Source organism: Protopterus annectens, chromosome 6.part0, assembly GCF_019279795.1.
Source record: "Protopterus annectens isolate FY-2018-M chromosome 6.part0, PAN1.0, whole genome shotgun sequence".
Taxonomy (NCBI): Eukaryota; Metazoa; Chordata; order Ceratodontiformes; family Protopteridae; genus Protopterus; species Protopterus annectens.
The window spans coordinates 1,535,777,976-1,535,793,372 of record NC_056737.1 but is presented as its reverse complement, the minus strand read 5'-3'; the positions used below and the strand labels follow the sequence as shown (position 1 = coordinate 1,535,793,372).

At 37.4% G+C, this 15,397-nt stretch overlaps 1 protein-coding gene across 1 annotated transcript in view; it reads right to left on the bottom strand.

Moving 5' to 3' along the window:
- Positions 1 to 2,329: 2,329 nt before the first annotated feature.
- Positions 2,330 to 15,397, bottom strand: part of CFAP221 (cilia and flagella associated protein 221) — a 761,152-nt gene continuing 748,084 nt past the window's right edge. The window contains exons 9-10 of the mRNA XM_044073677.1: positions 2,605 to 2,737; positions 2,330 to 2,500 (exon numbers count right to left, since the gene is read on the bottom strand). Coding sequence (XP_043929612.1) covers positions 2,330 to 2,500; positions 2,605 to 2,737 — 304 coding nt within the window. The remainder of the gene's footprint in view (positions 2,501 to 2,604; positions 2,738 to 15,397) is intronic.

Sequence of the window (15,397 nt, the reverse complement as noted above, 5' to 3'; positions counted from 1 at the left end):
AAGACCTTAAGCAGAAAATTGCCACCCCACCTACATCAAGCTACTATGATGTGAACAAACCAGTAACACTTTCCTGTGATGCTTCAAAATTTGGTCTTGGTGCAGTCATACTTCAGGAGGGCAGACCTGTAGCCTCTGCATCTAGAAGACTAACCCAAACTGAGATGTAGTATGCTCAAACTGAGAAACAGATTTTTGCAGTAGTATCTGCATGTTCAAAGTTTCACGATTATATTTATGGTTGAGCTATTCAGATTGAAACTGAGCACCAACCTCTAGATACTATTTTAAAGAAGCATATGCATTGAACTCCAGCAAGATTACAGAGAATGATGCTAAAATTGCAAAAGTACAGTTTCAAAATGGTCTACACGAAAGGCAAATTGCTTTAATTGGCTGATACCTCATCCAGATCGCCCAGAAATACCACAAAACAGCTTGACAGAGAATTTTGAATTTGATGTGCTGTCAGTGCATAATTTTTCCACCACTAGACTTAATGAGCTAAGAGATCACACTCAGACTGATCCAATTTTACAGAAGCTCAATCACTACATTAATGTTGGATGGCCGTCAAAGCAATCTAGTATACCACCTGAAGTGCAAACCTACTTTCCTTACAGAGATGAATTGTTGATAGAAGATGGCAACATTTTCAAAGTTCCTTAAACTGTTGTTCCTGCTTCTTTACAACAAGAGTATATCCAGATTTTGCATCGTGATCACCCAGGATCCACATCCACTAAGAGAAGAGCCAGAGAATTAGTGTTTTGGCCTTCATTACCAAAAGATATTGATAAAGTACTTTCTTCTTGTTCAGTATGCAATAGTACTAGACTGTATTTGCAAAGAAAACCACTTCAGCTAAGTTCAGTTCCTGAACTACCTTGGTCAATCATTGCAACTGATATCTTTGAGTGGAACAATCAACACTACTTGATTTCGGCAAACTCTTATTCAAATTGGTTTGAGAATGATCTACTACCTAATCTCACTTCTGCTGCTATAAGTTGAAACATCATTTCTCAGTTTATGGTAGTCCAAAGTTCTTTCTGACAAAGGTACTCAATTTACTAGTCAGGTGTTTCAGAAATTTGCAAAGGAATGGGACTTTGTACATGTCACTAGTAGTCCTGAATATCCTTAATCCAATGTTCTAGCTGAATGTGCAGTACAAAGCACAAAGCAATTACTTGAAATGTCAAAGCAAGACAATACCGATGTGTTCTTGAATTTACTTAATCTCAGAAACGTACCCCATGATGACATTCTTGGCCCACCTGCTCAAACACTACTTTCCAGCCAAACTAGAACTATGCTACCCATTAATTCCAGTCTATTGAAGCCTAAACCTAAGAACAATAAAACCATCAAGGCTCAGTTGTTTAAAAAGGAGTAATATCCAGAAATCTAGTTACAACCGATTGAGCAGATTACCTCATCCATTGAGGGAAGGAGAGATGGTACGAATCCAGACAATGAAAGGTTTTGATTGAATAGGACAGATTACAGGCATCTGTGCAAAACCAAGATCCTACCTAGTAGACTACAAAGGTGTGGAATATAGGAGGAATCGTAGACAACTTCTTCCTGTATCAGAATCATCATTGCCATCACAACATTGTTTCTGTGATGCAGACTTCAAATCTAAGAATGAATCAGAATGAATCAGACACCGTTCCCATACCAGAATGTGTTCAAAATTCTGATCCCGTTCCAGAAAATAATCTGAACATTCCAGAGGTCAAACAGTTTGCAGAGACAGTTCCAGCTGCTAAATCTAATTCACAGTTTTATATCACACGATATGGACGAGTATCAAAGCTTAGTGTGAAATACACAGCAACATGGACTTGACTGTATGTATCTGTGTACTTAGCATTGTTGTAATGCATGACAAAAAATTACCTGTGATTTCTGCATGCCAATAGACTCATAGCTTTGTATGATCTATTTCTCAAAGAGGGAAGATATAGATCGGTGTGCAAGTGATGTGCACTGTATCTTTAAGAAGAATGTTGAGACTGTATGTGCGCATATAAAATCCCAGACACGTGCACTCCATAGGGCCATTTTGTAAGAGCAGTCACAGTGATAGCATGCATGAATGCAGTTGTTAGTTTGTATATAAATTACAGTCAGTAACCTTAAATAATAATGTGTTTGTATAAAATAAAGATACTGAAACAGAACACACGAAGACTCTTGTACTGTATACAGAATGGGAGAGTGACAATCACCAATACCAGTTTTTTATAAAATGTACCTACTTATGAAAAAGCTAGATTGTTATGTTGGACTAATCTTGATGAAGGTAAAAAAAGTTAGCTTACTGTCTGTATTTGATACTGCATATTAAATATACATTATATGGTGCAAATATGTTACCTTCTTTCAAGTCTTTCACTCGAAGCTTGCCAGGTTGCTGATTGAGAACAGTGGCAACACTGTATGGGTTTGATAAATCTACTGGAAATTTGAAATTCTGAAACTCAATTTCCTAAACAAGATGGGAAAAAGTAAATGATGTAGTAAATTCTTCTTTTAAGGTATTTCTGCAATTATATTTTGAAAACTGAGGTGGTATAAATTCACAAATATTACCTTTCTTTTTGGAGAAGTATTCTGTTTTAATAGCTGCAGTTGTTGCTTTTTTCTTGATATCTGTGTCATTGTTTTTTGCTGAATGTCCAGTTTCTGTTTTTGGAATAACCCTACATTTTCTCTACCATCTTGTCTGACAAAAATAAATAAAGTAATTAAGTAAGTAAGTACATAACTAATTAAAGAAATAAATTACAACAACTACATCTCAAAAATTAAAATCAGTTTTATCACAATTGGGCAACCATAATCTGAAGTATTACCTTTGATCATTAAGTACCTGTGTAACTGCAATCAGTATTTTAGTGTTAATGAAAGACATTTAGAATTACTTCAAAGTAGGATTACAAAGCAAAGAGGGACATTTCATTTAGCTATTCAGACATAACTCCTCTAAACATGAAATAAAATAATTAAAACGATTTGATATATATATATATATATATATATATATATATATATATATATATATATATATATATATATATATATATATGGGATCCGTACAGATGCTCGACTGCATCTTTCACCGAATCCCAATTTGGTGAGTATACTTGCGCGAAAGTGTTGTTCACCGAAGCAGCACTTTCGCATAAGTATGCTTGTTCCTCTGGTCGTACTACAGTGCTGTAAGGGAAAATTCCCTTTTCCCCACTGTAGTGCGACCTCGGAGTGAGAATATTAAAGTAGGGGGTGGGGGGTGCAGCCCCCCCACATCGGGGGGTGCAGGGGGGCTTACCCCCTGCATTCAAGTAGATTTTGTGTTTTTTTGTTAACATACTTTAACAAAAGTGCTTTTTTAATGAAAGCACTTTCGTTAAAGTGTGTTCAGTGGTAATGGATTTGGTGTTTTGATCTTTTGATCAAAAGTCCTAGATCTCTCTCTCTCTCTATATATATATATATATATATATATATATATATATATATATATATATCTTTGTGTTTGTGTGTGTGTGCGTGTGTGTACATATATATATATATATATATATATATATATATATATATATATGCTATATAATTCATATTTGGGGGATTTACTACTGTAACCAATTGACCAGAAAATCAGTTAACTATACTTACCAACAAGCTATCAAAGACAAACTAAGGAGTTATTCATCTGGGTTAATTGTTTTCCTTCTGAAAACTATACATGTGATGTGATTAGATATGTTTCTCCAGCTAGAAATTTTCCACTATAAAATATATTAGAATCACTCTTTTCTTCTCTTATCTAGGTAAATACAGTTCATGCACTACCTAAAAAAAAAAAACTTCTCAGGTAAGGAACTTTCTTTATATCCTCTCAGTATTTCCCATTTCTCCAACATGGTACTACAAAATGTAATTTCCTAACAGACACCATACACTAAGAGCATAAGCCTTTATTAGTTTCATTCACACTGTACACAGTGAAACTTTACTGTACACTAGAGCAAAACATGTATTACTCAAATCTCCATTAATCTCATATCTGCAGGAATGGTAGTATCATATTATAAACCACTGTCTAGTGATATCACACCTATGAATGAACAGTTCCACATACCATCCAGTGTTATACAAACAAGGTTACAGATTATTTTCTCTTAAGTGGAACATGTATACACACACGCGCGCGCATGTGTTTGTGTGTGTGTGTGTGTGTGTGTGTGTGTGTGTGTGTGTGTGTGTTGTGCAGCTGGTCAAAATGTTTATTTTATCAAAATTAAGTTGTCAATTAGTGTTGGTGATTCCTGATTCATTGTTGTATTAGCTGTGGCTTTGTGTGAGACTGGTGAACAGTAGGTTAAGAATGAGTCTCCTTTTTCCAGCTATCACTTGATCTTGCAGTTCATGTATTTATATAGCAAAGAATGTGAGGAGTGTGAAGAGGCTTGTCCCATGTAAAAAGACTTGCTTTTGTGTGTTTTACATTTCTTGATTAGTTGAATGTTAGCCATCACTTTGACAGTATATTTTTGATTTATATTCTTGGGTATACATACACATACACACTTCAATTAAAACACCACCATTATTTTACTATAGACAATGCAACATACATTATTGAATTTGCTCTAATGATTTAAAAAATAATATAAAAACAGCTCAGAAAAAAATTAAACAATGCTTCACATACACTTTTTCTAACAGGTAAAGATAAATGAGAAGCTATTTTATATAGGGAGTTTGCCTTAAATATGCAAATCACATGAAAATACATGTTCCTTACACCTTGTTATACAGTAGGTCCGCACAGACAAAGATTATCTATGGTCTTCAGTTTTCTCACATAAGGATCTTCTTAATGAGTTACATATTAACACTTAAACTTGCTTATTTCCTCTACTACTTCACTCTATTATATTTTTTTTAATTATTCCTTATCTATCGTATACACTACTCTTCTATCTGTAAAGTCTTTGTACAAGGCTCGTAAAATTCATGTGTGTAAATATCAATACAAATTTTATTATACTGACTATTATGGTATGTATTCACTGAAACTGCATTATAAAATTTGTTAGTGTAAATATCGATTGGATTAAATACTATACCTTGGAGCTTTTCTCCCTGGACCTCAGTTTAAAAAGGGCATCCGTGCCCAGTCGGACTTTCCCAGTTAATAAATGTCAATAAATAAATATTCAGTCCTCAGTACCAACACAGTGGGTAACATCAAGCAGATCCAGGTAAATGCTAATGAGATTGCTCTGAAATATTAGTACAGTTTATTAAAATGATACTAACACCAGTTTGTACATGGACCCTAAGCAATAACTGCAAAACATATTTGAAGATTATTGTACTGATAGAGAGACTGCCACTGCTTTTGACACAATGGCCATAAAGCTTTGTCTTTCAACATTCTGAAAATCTTAATTCTAATCCCCTTTTCCCAAAATGATCAGCAGAATGCATATTCTAGATTTTTGATCTGCCAATTGGCAAAAGACATAGTTTAACTTTTTCTTCTTAGCAGGAAAAGGGCTTTTCTTTCTTTATTTTGATTCTTCTTCAGGATTTATGTTCTGAATACCTGTGTATTTATTTATTTAATGTTTGTTAAATGGATAAGTGGACTGGTCTGAGGGCTCTTTTTAGCCATGACCTGGGCCTTAATGACAAAAACATAAAACAGTAAAAGCATAACATTCACATGCCAAATATACTTAAAATACAAATGTAATAGCAAAAACATACATTTATAAATATAGTAAATAGATTAAAAATGGAAATAATGTCAGAGCATAATACATAACATTTATAATAGAAGACATATTTTAATAATAGACTAAAACATAATGGATGGTAATAGAGTTAAGAAAGTGTGTTTGACCGTAGCTCAGGTATGTGTAGAGTGCACAAAAAGCATAGTGTGAAATGCATTTAATTAAAGGTAACCAAGCACATTGGCTCCGATTCCAAAAGACTGAAGAGCAGCCTGAGAGCAGGTGTTTTGGAATTTGATCCCCATACTAAACCTGTTATAGATAGGCCTTACACCGAAATAAGTCACTTACACTGTAAGCAAGTTTTTCAGAATCATGGCAGGCTTACACTGAAAGTAACTTTTGGAATCTGGCCCATTGCCATGAATTTGCTATAATTTACATTATCAGACCTATGTTACCCCTCATTATTCATGAAGGCAAAGATAACGGAATGGCGAAATAGTAGGAGGTAAGGTTCTAATTCTAATAGATAAAGAGGACGGATATGGGATGGAAATAATATATGTATATAGAGCAGGAGACAGGTTTTGTTGAGAGACGAGGCATTAAGGACATTAACCATTATCTCTGAAGCAAGTACGTTTTCTTTGAGCAATTGGGAATGGAGTGATTTCCTGAATGAAATGAGGCTGTCTGCCATTCTGAGGGTTCAGGTAAGAGTTCCAGCAAGCTGGAGCTAGTTTAGAGAAGGATCTCTTAACTGGTATCCAGAATAAAGGAAGATCTAGCAAGAAGGAGAAAACTAGAATTGCAATTGGGTTTTAATGACCTTCTGCAGTCTATTTCTTTCACTGATCTTAATATGTCTATCCATCTCTATTAAATCAAGTAACTTCTCGTAAATCATTTCCTTCTAAACTAAGGGCACATTCTTTGTTCTCCATTTCCTGCGTTCATTCTGTAGAAAGTTTCAGAGCTTCTTCCTGTGCCACATTTTCTTCAGTTTCACCCTGTTTCATTCACTGGTCTTTCATATGGGAATTCACTGGCCTATCACCCCACATCATTGACTGTGTCAGAGTTGCCACCGTTTCCTGTTCTTTCCTATACTGTATAAGTCCAACCAAATGTTTGTACTGTTTTCCTGTGGGAGGCTCCAGAGTGTCTTCATATGTCAACTGATTAGATGCTTCCCCCTCCACTGGTTTCTCTTTAACTTGGGTGTTCATTGCTCTATTCTGTTGTGTTGTTATCTGAGTTAAATTTTCTACACTAAATTTTCTCACTAAGCTCTCCATCCTCCTGCTCTACTTTTCTCTTAAGCTTATTCTAATTTCTCTAAAGAACCTGAACTAGCTGACTTTAAATAAACTCCAAGCTTGTAAATATTGTGAATTTCCTAAGAGTAACAAAAAAAAAAAATTGTGTTTTGCTTTTTTTAAATTGTCTCATGATGTATATTACGCTTGCTATTTTTTTTGAATGTATGAATCTTACTCTTGTATTTCATCTAATTCATTATGTAACCTTTTTGTATTCTGTAACCTTTATTGTACTTTATTGCACATGGAGCTTTTCTCCCCGGGCCTCCACTGAAAATGGGCGCTTCTTGGCCCAGTGGACTTCCCCGGTAATCAAACTGAAAATAAATAATAATAAATAACAATAAATAAATCATTCACTTTGCAGGTAATCCATAACCTTAGTTTCTATGTCTTTAACTTCTCCATTACTAATTCTCTTTTCTACTTTTCCTGTTTTTCTTATTCTTTGTATTGTAAAATTTTCCATATGTGGATGTCTTTGCCCATATTTCTCTTCAAATATCTTTGGTGCTGCTCTTTTAGCATTGATTAGTTTTGCTTTCTCCTTTGCATAAATATTGCACCATATTAAAAGTCTTTTTCTTTCCCATGGACTGTGCAGTGGTGCAGCAGTAGCATTGTCACCTCACAGCAAGAGGTTTTCCAGTCACCTCACAGCAAGAGGTTCTCCAGTTTGATTCTTAGCTGGGGAGTCTTCTGTGTGGAGTCTGCATGTCCTCCCTTCATTCATGTGGGTTTTCTCTGGGTGCTCTGGTTTCCTCCCACGTACAAAGACATGCATCTGGAGCATTTTTCCCTGGGCCTCCACTGAAAATTGGCTTTGTTCCAAGTTAGACTTTCCCAGTAAACAAATGCTAAATAAATAAATAAAATAAATGTCCATGTTTCTTCTTCAAATGTCTCCTGCTCCTCTTGCTTCTCTTTACTTTGGGGACTAGTTGTTCTATCATGCTGTGATATAACCTATGTTAGACTTTCTACATGAATCCTTTTTTTGCAAATATTCTATACCTTTAGCTTCTATTTTTTTAACTTCTGCTTGACTAATCTTCAGTTCTACATTCCCTCTTTGTGATCTTATTTTTGTATTGTGAAATTTTCCATATTTGGATACCTTTGCCTGTATTTCTCTTTGAATCTCTTTGGGGCTGCCTTTTTTGTGTTGATTAATTCAGCTTTCTCCTTTGCATACGTATTGCACCATATCAGATCCCTTTTTCTTTTCCATGTCCATATTCCTTTTTTATACCCTTCAGACGTCTCTAAATTTTGTTCTTTAAATTTCCCCACTTTGTCAGTCACTTCTTTTTCCAAACGGCTTTTGTAAGAGTAAAGCAATGATGCTCAAATCTGCTGTAGAACTGGCAGTACAAGGCAAGTCAACTCAGAGCTAAGGGTCCAAGAATTCCAAAGTTTCTGCTTGCTTTGATTTTTTTTATTATTGTTGCATTGCAATAGTTCCATTACATACAGAAAGAAAGTTGTGTTTTCATTTCTTGCTCTGATACTATATTCATTTTTAAGTCTGTATCTGCTTTAGCTAAGGTCTTTAATCCTATATTAGTAATTCTAGTACATAGCTGCAATGCATTTTAGCTGTTTACGTGGTCTAACTGTTGTTATTAAATCCTAGTTTATTTCTTATGTAATGAGTGAAAGTAAGGCAAGCTCAGAACATTTCTTTGCATTAAAGCAACTCTAGGGCAGTCAGCTCAGAGATAAGGGTCTAATTGTTTTCCCCTAACACCCACTCTGTTGTAGCTGCATTCTTAAACCCAGCGTATCTGTTATTCCCTGCCCCATATGCTAATTTGACAATATAACTGCCTCCCTCTCCCCATTTACTGGCTGTTGAAAATTAAGCAGATTGATATCATTTAGTAAAGTCTCATCACTTAATAATCACCAGGCTAAAATATCTTTGATACAGTTGCTTAATACTGGGGCGGCCACAGTGGTGCAGCGGTTAGCGTTGTTGCCTCACAGCAAGAGGTTCTCCGGTTCGATCCTCAGCTGGGGAGCCTTCTGTGTGGAGTCTGCATGTCCTCCTGGTGGTCGCGTGGGTTTCCTCCGGGTGCTCCGGTTTCCTCCCTCATCCCAAAGACATGTTGTAGGTGGATTGGACACTCTAAATTGGCCTTAGGTGTGAGTGTGTGTATATGTGTGCCTTCTGTGGAAGGTTGGGTGCCAGGCTGGCAACTCGACACCATAAAACTCCACTGCCAATCATGAGCGGACAGGTGATCTGCTGTGGCGATCCTTAACTGGGAAAAGCTGAAAGAAGAAGAAGACAGTTGCTTAATATTGGGTGAAATGTTATTGTTTGCACAGATTTTATTATCAAATTAGTCATTTATTTACTATAATTACTTTACTGGTTCTTGCTGGTGGCAGAAGAGTTCCAGGTTAGGTGCTTTATACTGAAATCTAAACACTCAGTAGCAAGTCCATCCAAACATTATTCTAAAACCAAACTACAAGCAGTTGTAGTTACCCCTGCCCCACAGTCATACCTGTCAGTATCATGGACCAGCACTTTCCCACGAGCTTTCCAACCAGCCTGACTGAGATGGGTATCTCGGAATAGTGTAACAACGGTCTCATGCTATCTGATGATCATCTATTACTCAAACAGCATAACACAGTATGTGAGAGATGTACATATACAATATTACTGAAGGCAAAAATCTCACACACAGTAAACTCATACATCAAAATTGTCAGCAGTGCACTACACTTCACAGTTCTCCAAGGCCATCACAATACACATAATCCATCATATGATGAGGTTCTAAAGACTAACTTGCCTAAACTTCAAAGACCTTCAAAACACAACACAGGTACAAAGCACGCTCAGCAAATTAAGCAGACTTTCTCACATAGCACAAGTAATCCTAAAGTCACAGATGGTGAGCCTGTAAGGAAGGCATTGATTCAACTAAAGATTTTTGTTATAGGTGACTCCATTGTAAGACAAACAGGTGTGCCTTTTACCAGGCTGAGCAAGGAAAGAGTGATAGTTATTTGCTTGGTGCCAAGATCCATCAGATCACACACATGCACTCAAGTCCCTGAGAAACTGCCAGTATGGCTCTGTCATAGTTCATGCCAGTCTCAATGACTTGAGGTGTACCTCCCTGGATGATATGAAGAGAGGCATGATGGAGCTTTCAGACTGTGCTCAAGGCAGGTACGAGCTTAGCATTGAGCAGCATGCTACCTTATCCAAGGATGAATCCGCAATATGAGCAAGAAATAATTGACTTCAATAACTGGCTTAGTTTTTGGTGTCATTCAAAGTGGGTCCATTATTGTCAGCCTGGGAGGATATGATTGACAGACCACTCTGCTTTGCCAGGGATGGCCTGCATCTGTCCCCTGTAGGGTTTTGATTACTAGCCACCCCCATAGTGCTTTTTTAGGCAATGCCAGCCTAATAAACCTACCAATGCAACAGAACAGGCAAAGGAAATTATGACGGCATTATTGATCAGTGCTAGGAGACTAAACAAGAAACTTCACTCCATACAAGTCCTTCTCAACCTGGAGGATACTGACATCTGCATAGTGACTGAGACATGGTTTAAATTAGCAGAGAGGACTCTGGATGTGCAGGGCTATAATGGCTTCCACAGCTTTAGACCAGTTACTGTGTAGGAGGGGAAAAAAGGTGGAGGTTTCTAAATCTACATCCAGAAGAGACTCGTATCAAGGCTGGTAAAACAGCATGATGCACTAGAGCTTCTTCATGTCCAAATAACCATAAGAAAGGTCCCGTATCATACATTAGCTAGCTATAGAACTCCTTCTATGACACAAGAAAGCCACAATGCCTATGTACAGGAACTAGGGTCACTCAGTATTAAACCCAATTTCATTTTCCTAGGTGATTTAAGCTAGCCACTTACTGGCTGGGAAACCTACCCAACCACTAGTGCACAAGCACAGAGATTCCTGCACTTTGTCAATAACAAATGCCCTGGAAAAATTAGTCAGGGTACTCCAATCAGGGGGAATAACATCTTGGAGCTTGTCCTTACTAACATGGGAGCATCTTGCACCATCATTTGCATATCTTCATCGCTTGTTAGGTCTGACTTTAAAACAGTCTCCTTTGAAGTAAAACTGAAACCAGAGGTTCCTTCCACCCAAGATACCGTTAGAAATTTCAACTACCTACTCCTTAAGTGATACATTGACAAAATTCAAATCCCCACTAAACCCAGATAACTCCACTGAATACACAGAAATGTTCAATACCACACAATACCAGCATGTAAACAGCTACATAGATGCAGCTGTACCCCATAGGAACAAATGCAGGGTAAACCCCAGAAACAATCCCACACGCTGGAACCATAATATCAACAAGCTTTATAATAAAAGGGACAATTTTTGACAAAAAGTAAGAGTAATTCCCAGAATGATTTAGCCATTGTCACTGAAATAAACAAATAATTCAGGAACTTAATAAAATTCATCAAAGTCAAGTTTGAGGATAAAATAGCAACTCAAGCCAAAGACAATCACCAGGCATTTTTTAGTTATGTTCATAGTCTCAAAAGCACAGTGCATCAATGAGCTGAGCTGATTGTGAATGACATTACCTACACTGAGGCTGAAGATATAGTGAACCTACTGGCTTACCCCACCACTCCTCCATTTGTCCCTCAAGATATATCCAATAAAGATGGCAGGAGACTCCACGACAAAAAGCAGAAGAGGCAAAACTTATTGAAACAAAATTTATTTAAAATGCGTGCACAGTGAGTGCTTTCAGGCAAACATGCCCTTCATCAGACAAAGTAAAACAAACTAAAAACACTTATTTAAACAATGTAACAACCAATCAGAAGCTAATATTTTACCCTCTTGTTTCTTAAGACAGACTTTAAAGGTACAGCTGTACTTAGACCAGGGCTTCTGTCCACACCTAGTCTTATAATCCATTTTGTTTCATAACATTCAGTTTCATTAGATAAATCATCCCCCCCCCATATTATTGTGTATAGTCTGTAAAACCATGAACTTAATGATCTGCAAATTCTTCTACATGTTGTGCTAAAGCATTACGTACATCATGATGCCTAATGTCAAACATATGTTCAAATATTCCTTCCATACAGTTTATCTTACCTACATAATATGAATTACAGAGTTGGCACATAGCCAAATAAACTACATTCCTAGTTCTACAGTTGGCAAATCCCGTCAGTGAATATACCCATTGTGTTCTGTGCTGTATAAAAGAATTAGTGGAACTAATATGGGCACATGCCCTGCAGTTATGACATGGGAAGGTCCCCAATCGCCCACTTTTCATGATATTGCTTGAAATCATTCTGGGCTGAAGACAAAGCATGTCTTTTAAGTTCTTGTTCCTTCTAAAGGTGAACCTAGGTTGTTCACCTACAATGTCTGCTATCCTTTGGTCTGTATGCAATACCCTCCAATTACGTCTAATGACATCACAACCCCCCCCCCATATCACTACTGTAGGTAAGCAAAAACTGTCCCTGGTTGGACCTCCATATATCTCACTTGATTGCTCTATCTTGGGTGCCTCTATGATACCAGGGTTTGGCTACCCCATTCCGCTTGGTTCTAACATCCCTTATATTCAAGTCAATTTGTTGTCTATTGTATCCCCTATCCACAAAATTCTCTGTTAAAGCACCTATCTCAAACTCAAACTGCTCTGTACTGGTGCACAATCGGGAGATTCTATTGACCTGATCTTTCACAATTTTAGTGAAAGTTTGTCTCAGATGCATGCTATCGAAAGACAATAGGCTGTTTCTGAAACAATCCTTCTTGAAAAGCATAGTCTCAATCTCTCCTACTTCATTCTTCAGTAACTGTACATCCAAAAAAATCTCAGATGACGAAGAGCAAATGGTAAACCTGAAAAGCTCAGTAGTACTCTCTAGATAATTCACAAAAGAACACAAGTACTCTGTCGTGCCCCTCCAAACAAGGAACACATCATCAACAAAACGGACATAGTGTCCTAACATATTGACCCAGGGATATCTCTGAGAAAACATAACCTCGTCCTCCCAATTGGCTAATACCAAATTGGCATAGGAATTGGCACAGGGTGTCCCCATGGCTACACTCTGTACCTGCCTATAGTAAGCACCTTGACACATAAAGATATTGTAGTCTAATACCAAACCCAGCAGCTTACAAACCCTTTCATTGCTGATATCATCTAATTTTAATTTATGAGCCAAAACATGCTCTATGGCCTTTAGCCCATAATCATTATTAATAATGATAAATTCCTCATGTCCAAAGTAACAAACATATAGTCAACATTATCAAAATCATGCATAATATTAGATAAAGTAGTCAAAAAATGTGCAGTATCCCTCAAAATCCTGGGATACAATTCAACCACAGGTCTAGGTCTTAAGGCACATTCAACCCAAATTGAAATGTTCTCAGTGGCCCAACTCCCCCCCCCCCCGAGACAATCGGTCTCAGAGGTGGGTTGGAGCCATCTTTGTGCAACTTAAGCAAACCCTTAAACTCAGGAATCCTCAGATGTTCAGTGAGAAGAAAATCATACAAAGACTGTGTCAACAAACCACTTTTTTCCATGTTAAGTAGAGTAGACTTGACCCTATCCTTTAAGGAAAAAAAACATCAAAGGAGAAAGTGGTGCAAAGGTGGTAGTGTCCTGTAGCAGTGAAAAAAGTTTGTCACAATAATCTTTTTTGTTTAATATGACAATCGCTCCTCCCTTGTCCGCTGACTTTATCACAATCCTATCATCCTGTTGCAACTGTTCTAGAGCTGTTCGCTGCTCATATGTTAAATTACGATATCTGTGCCTGTTACTATTCTGCATGTACTGCTCAATCTCATTCTGACACAGTTTTACAAATGTAGTGACAGCGGGATTAGTGTTCGGCAAAAAAATCACTAGTTTTTTTTAAATTTACTACTCCCTCACTTGCAGTATCGTGAAACATGTTCTTAAGTAAAATGTTTCTAGCAAAACACATTACATCCACAATAACCTGACTATATTCAGATAAAACATCAGGAACAAAGGTCAAGCCCTTGTTTAATATAAAACATTGCATGTCCGAAAGTTCAACAGTAGATCGATTATAAACAATATAGTTAAAAGTACCCTCAGTCACTGTGAGACCCTGCATCTCTTCTGTTCTTGTTTCATTGAGAAACTCCATTTCCGTGGATTTTTCTTTTTCACTGGAACCGGCAACACTGGAAAGGTTGTGCTCTGAAAATCTGCTACTGTTTTTGGTCTGGTTCCTGAAGATAGAGAAGGAACTCCCAACCTAATGGAAGCATCGCTCCCTTGTGTCAAATCTTGTGGCACAGAGGAGCCGTTTTGTTTAAAGGATAACAATTCCCTTTGTTCTGGTTGTTCCTTCGTTGCTTTAAAAGCAACCGCTGCTTCTGATATCCTCCCTGAATGGCCCTTGGAAGCTATAAATTGCTGTTCTGACAACAGCTGTTCATGTTGCTGATTAGAGGCGGGTTCCCTTCTGTTATTAGCAGAGTTTAACCTTCGCCGACTATCAACATTCTCACGTGGCCAAACAAAAATATGACCAGCTGAAAAGTCATTGAAATCACGTACTAGCTTCTTGTCTTTAATACGCTGCAATTTAGTATCATATGCTGATGCTGTAAGTGACAAATCATTGATGCACTCCTGATGATGTTCCTCTCTGAATCGGAGCTCAATTTCTCTTTTCAAGGAATAGATGCTGCATATCAGTTGATTCTCCTCAGGGGTAAAGAAATCAATAAGTAACTTCATATAGGATGTACTGGTTTGCAGATTTATCTCCTGCCACCGTGCCAATAATTTAGATACTGCATCGATGGGTCCTGACAAAATCCTGGGATGCATCCTAATAGCAGGAAACATGATTTAGCCACACAAAATAGGGTAGACATCGCCTTGAGTTGGCATGCATAAAACTCCTAACCCCCTGGGTACTATATTATGTTTAATGCAGGCTTCCAGATGGAATCTTTGCCGCTGTAAGCATTTTAAACGCATAGTATTGCTCTGTAGTTTATTAAATAGTTCTTGAAAATCTGTCTCACCTTGATTATTATAATCCACCTCCATGGTTGTTAAAGCTAAACGTCTAATGTCCAAGCCTAGGAGAGGATTGACTGGAGTGCGCAGCACACCTCTAGAAGTACAATTCATGGCTGATGCCAACGGTGGTGAAGGACGATAATCCAACTCTATCTGCTCTCCTCTCTGCTCAGCCATGTGTACAGGGCAGCACAAACAAGAACAAATCCAAAACTCCA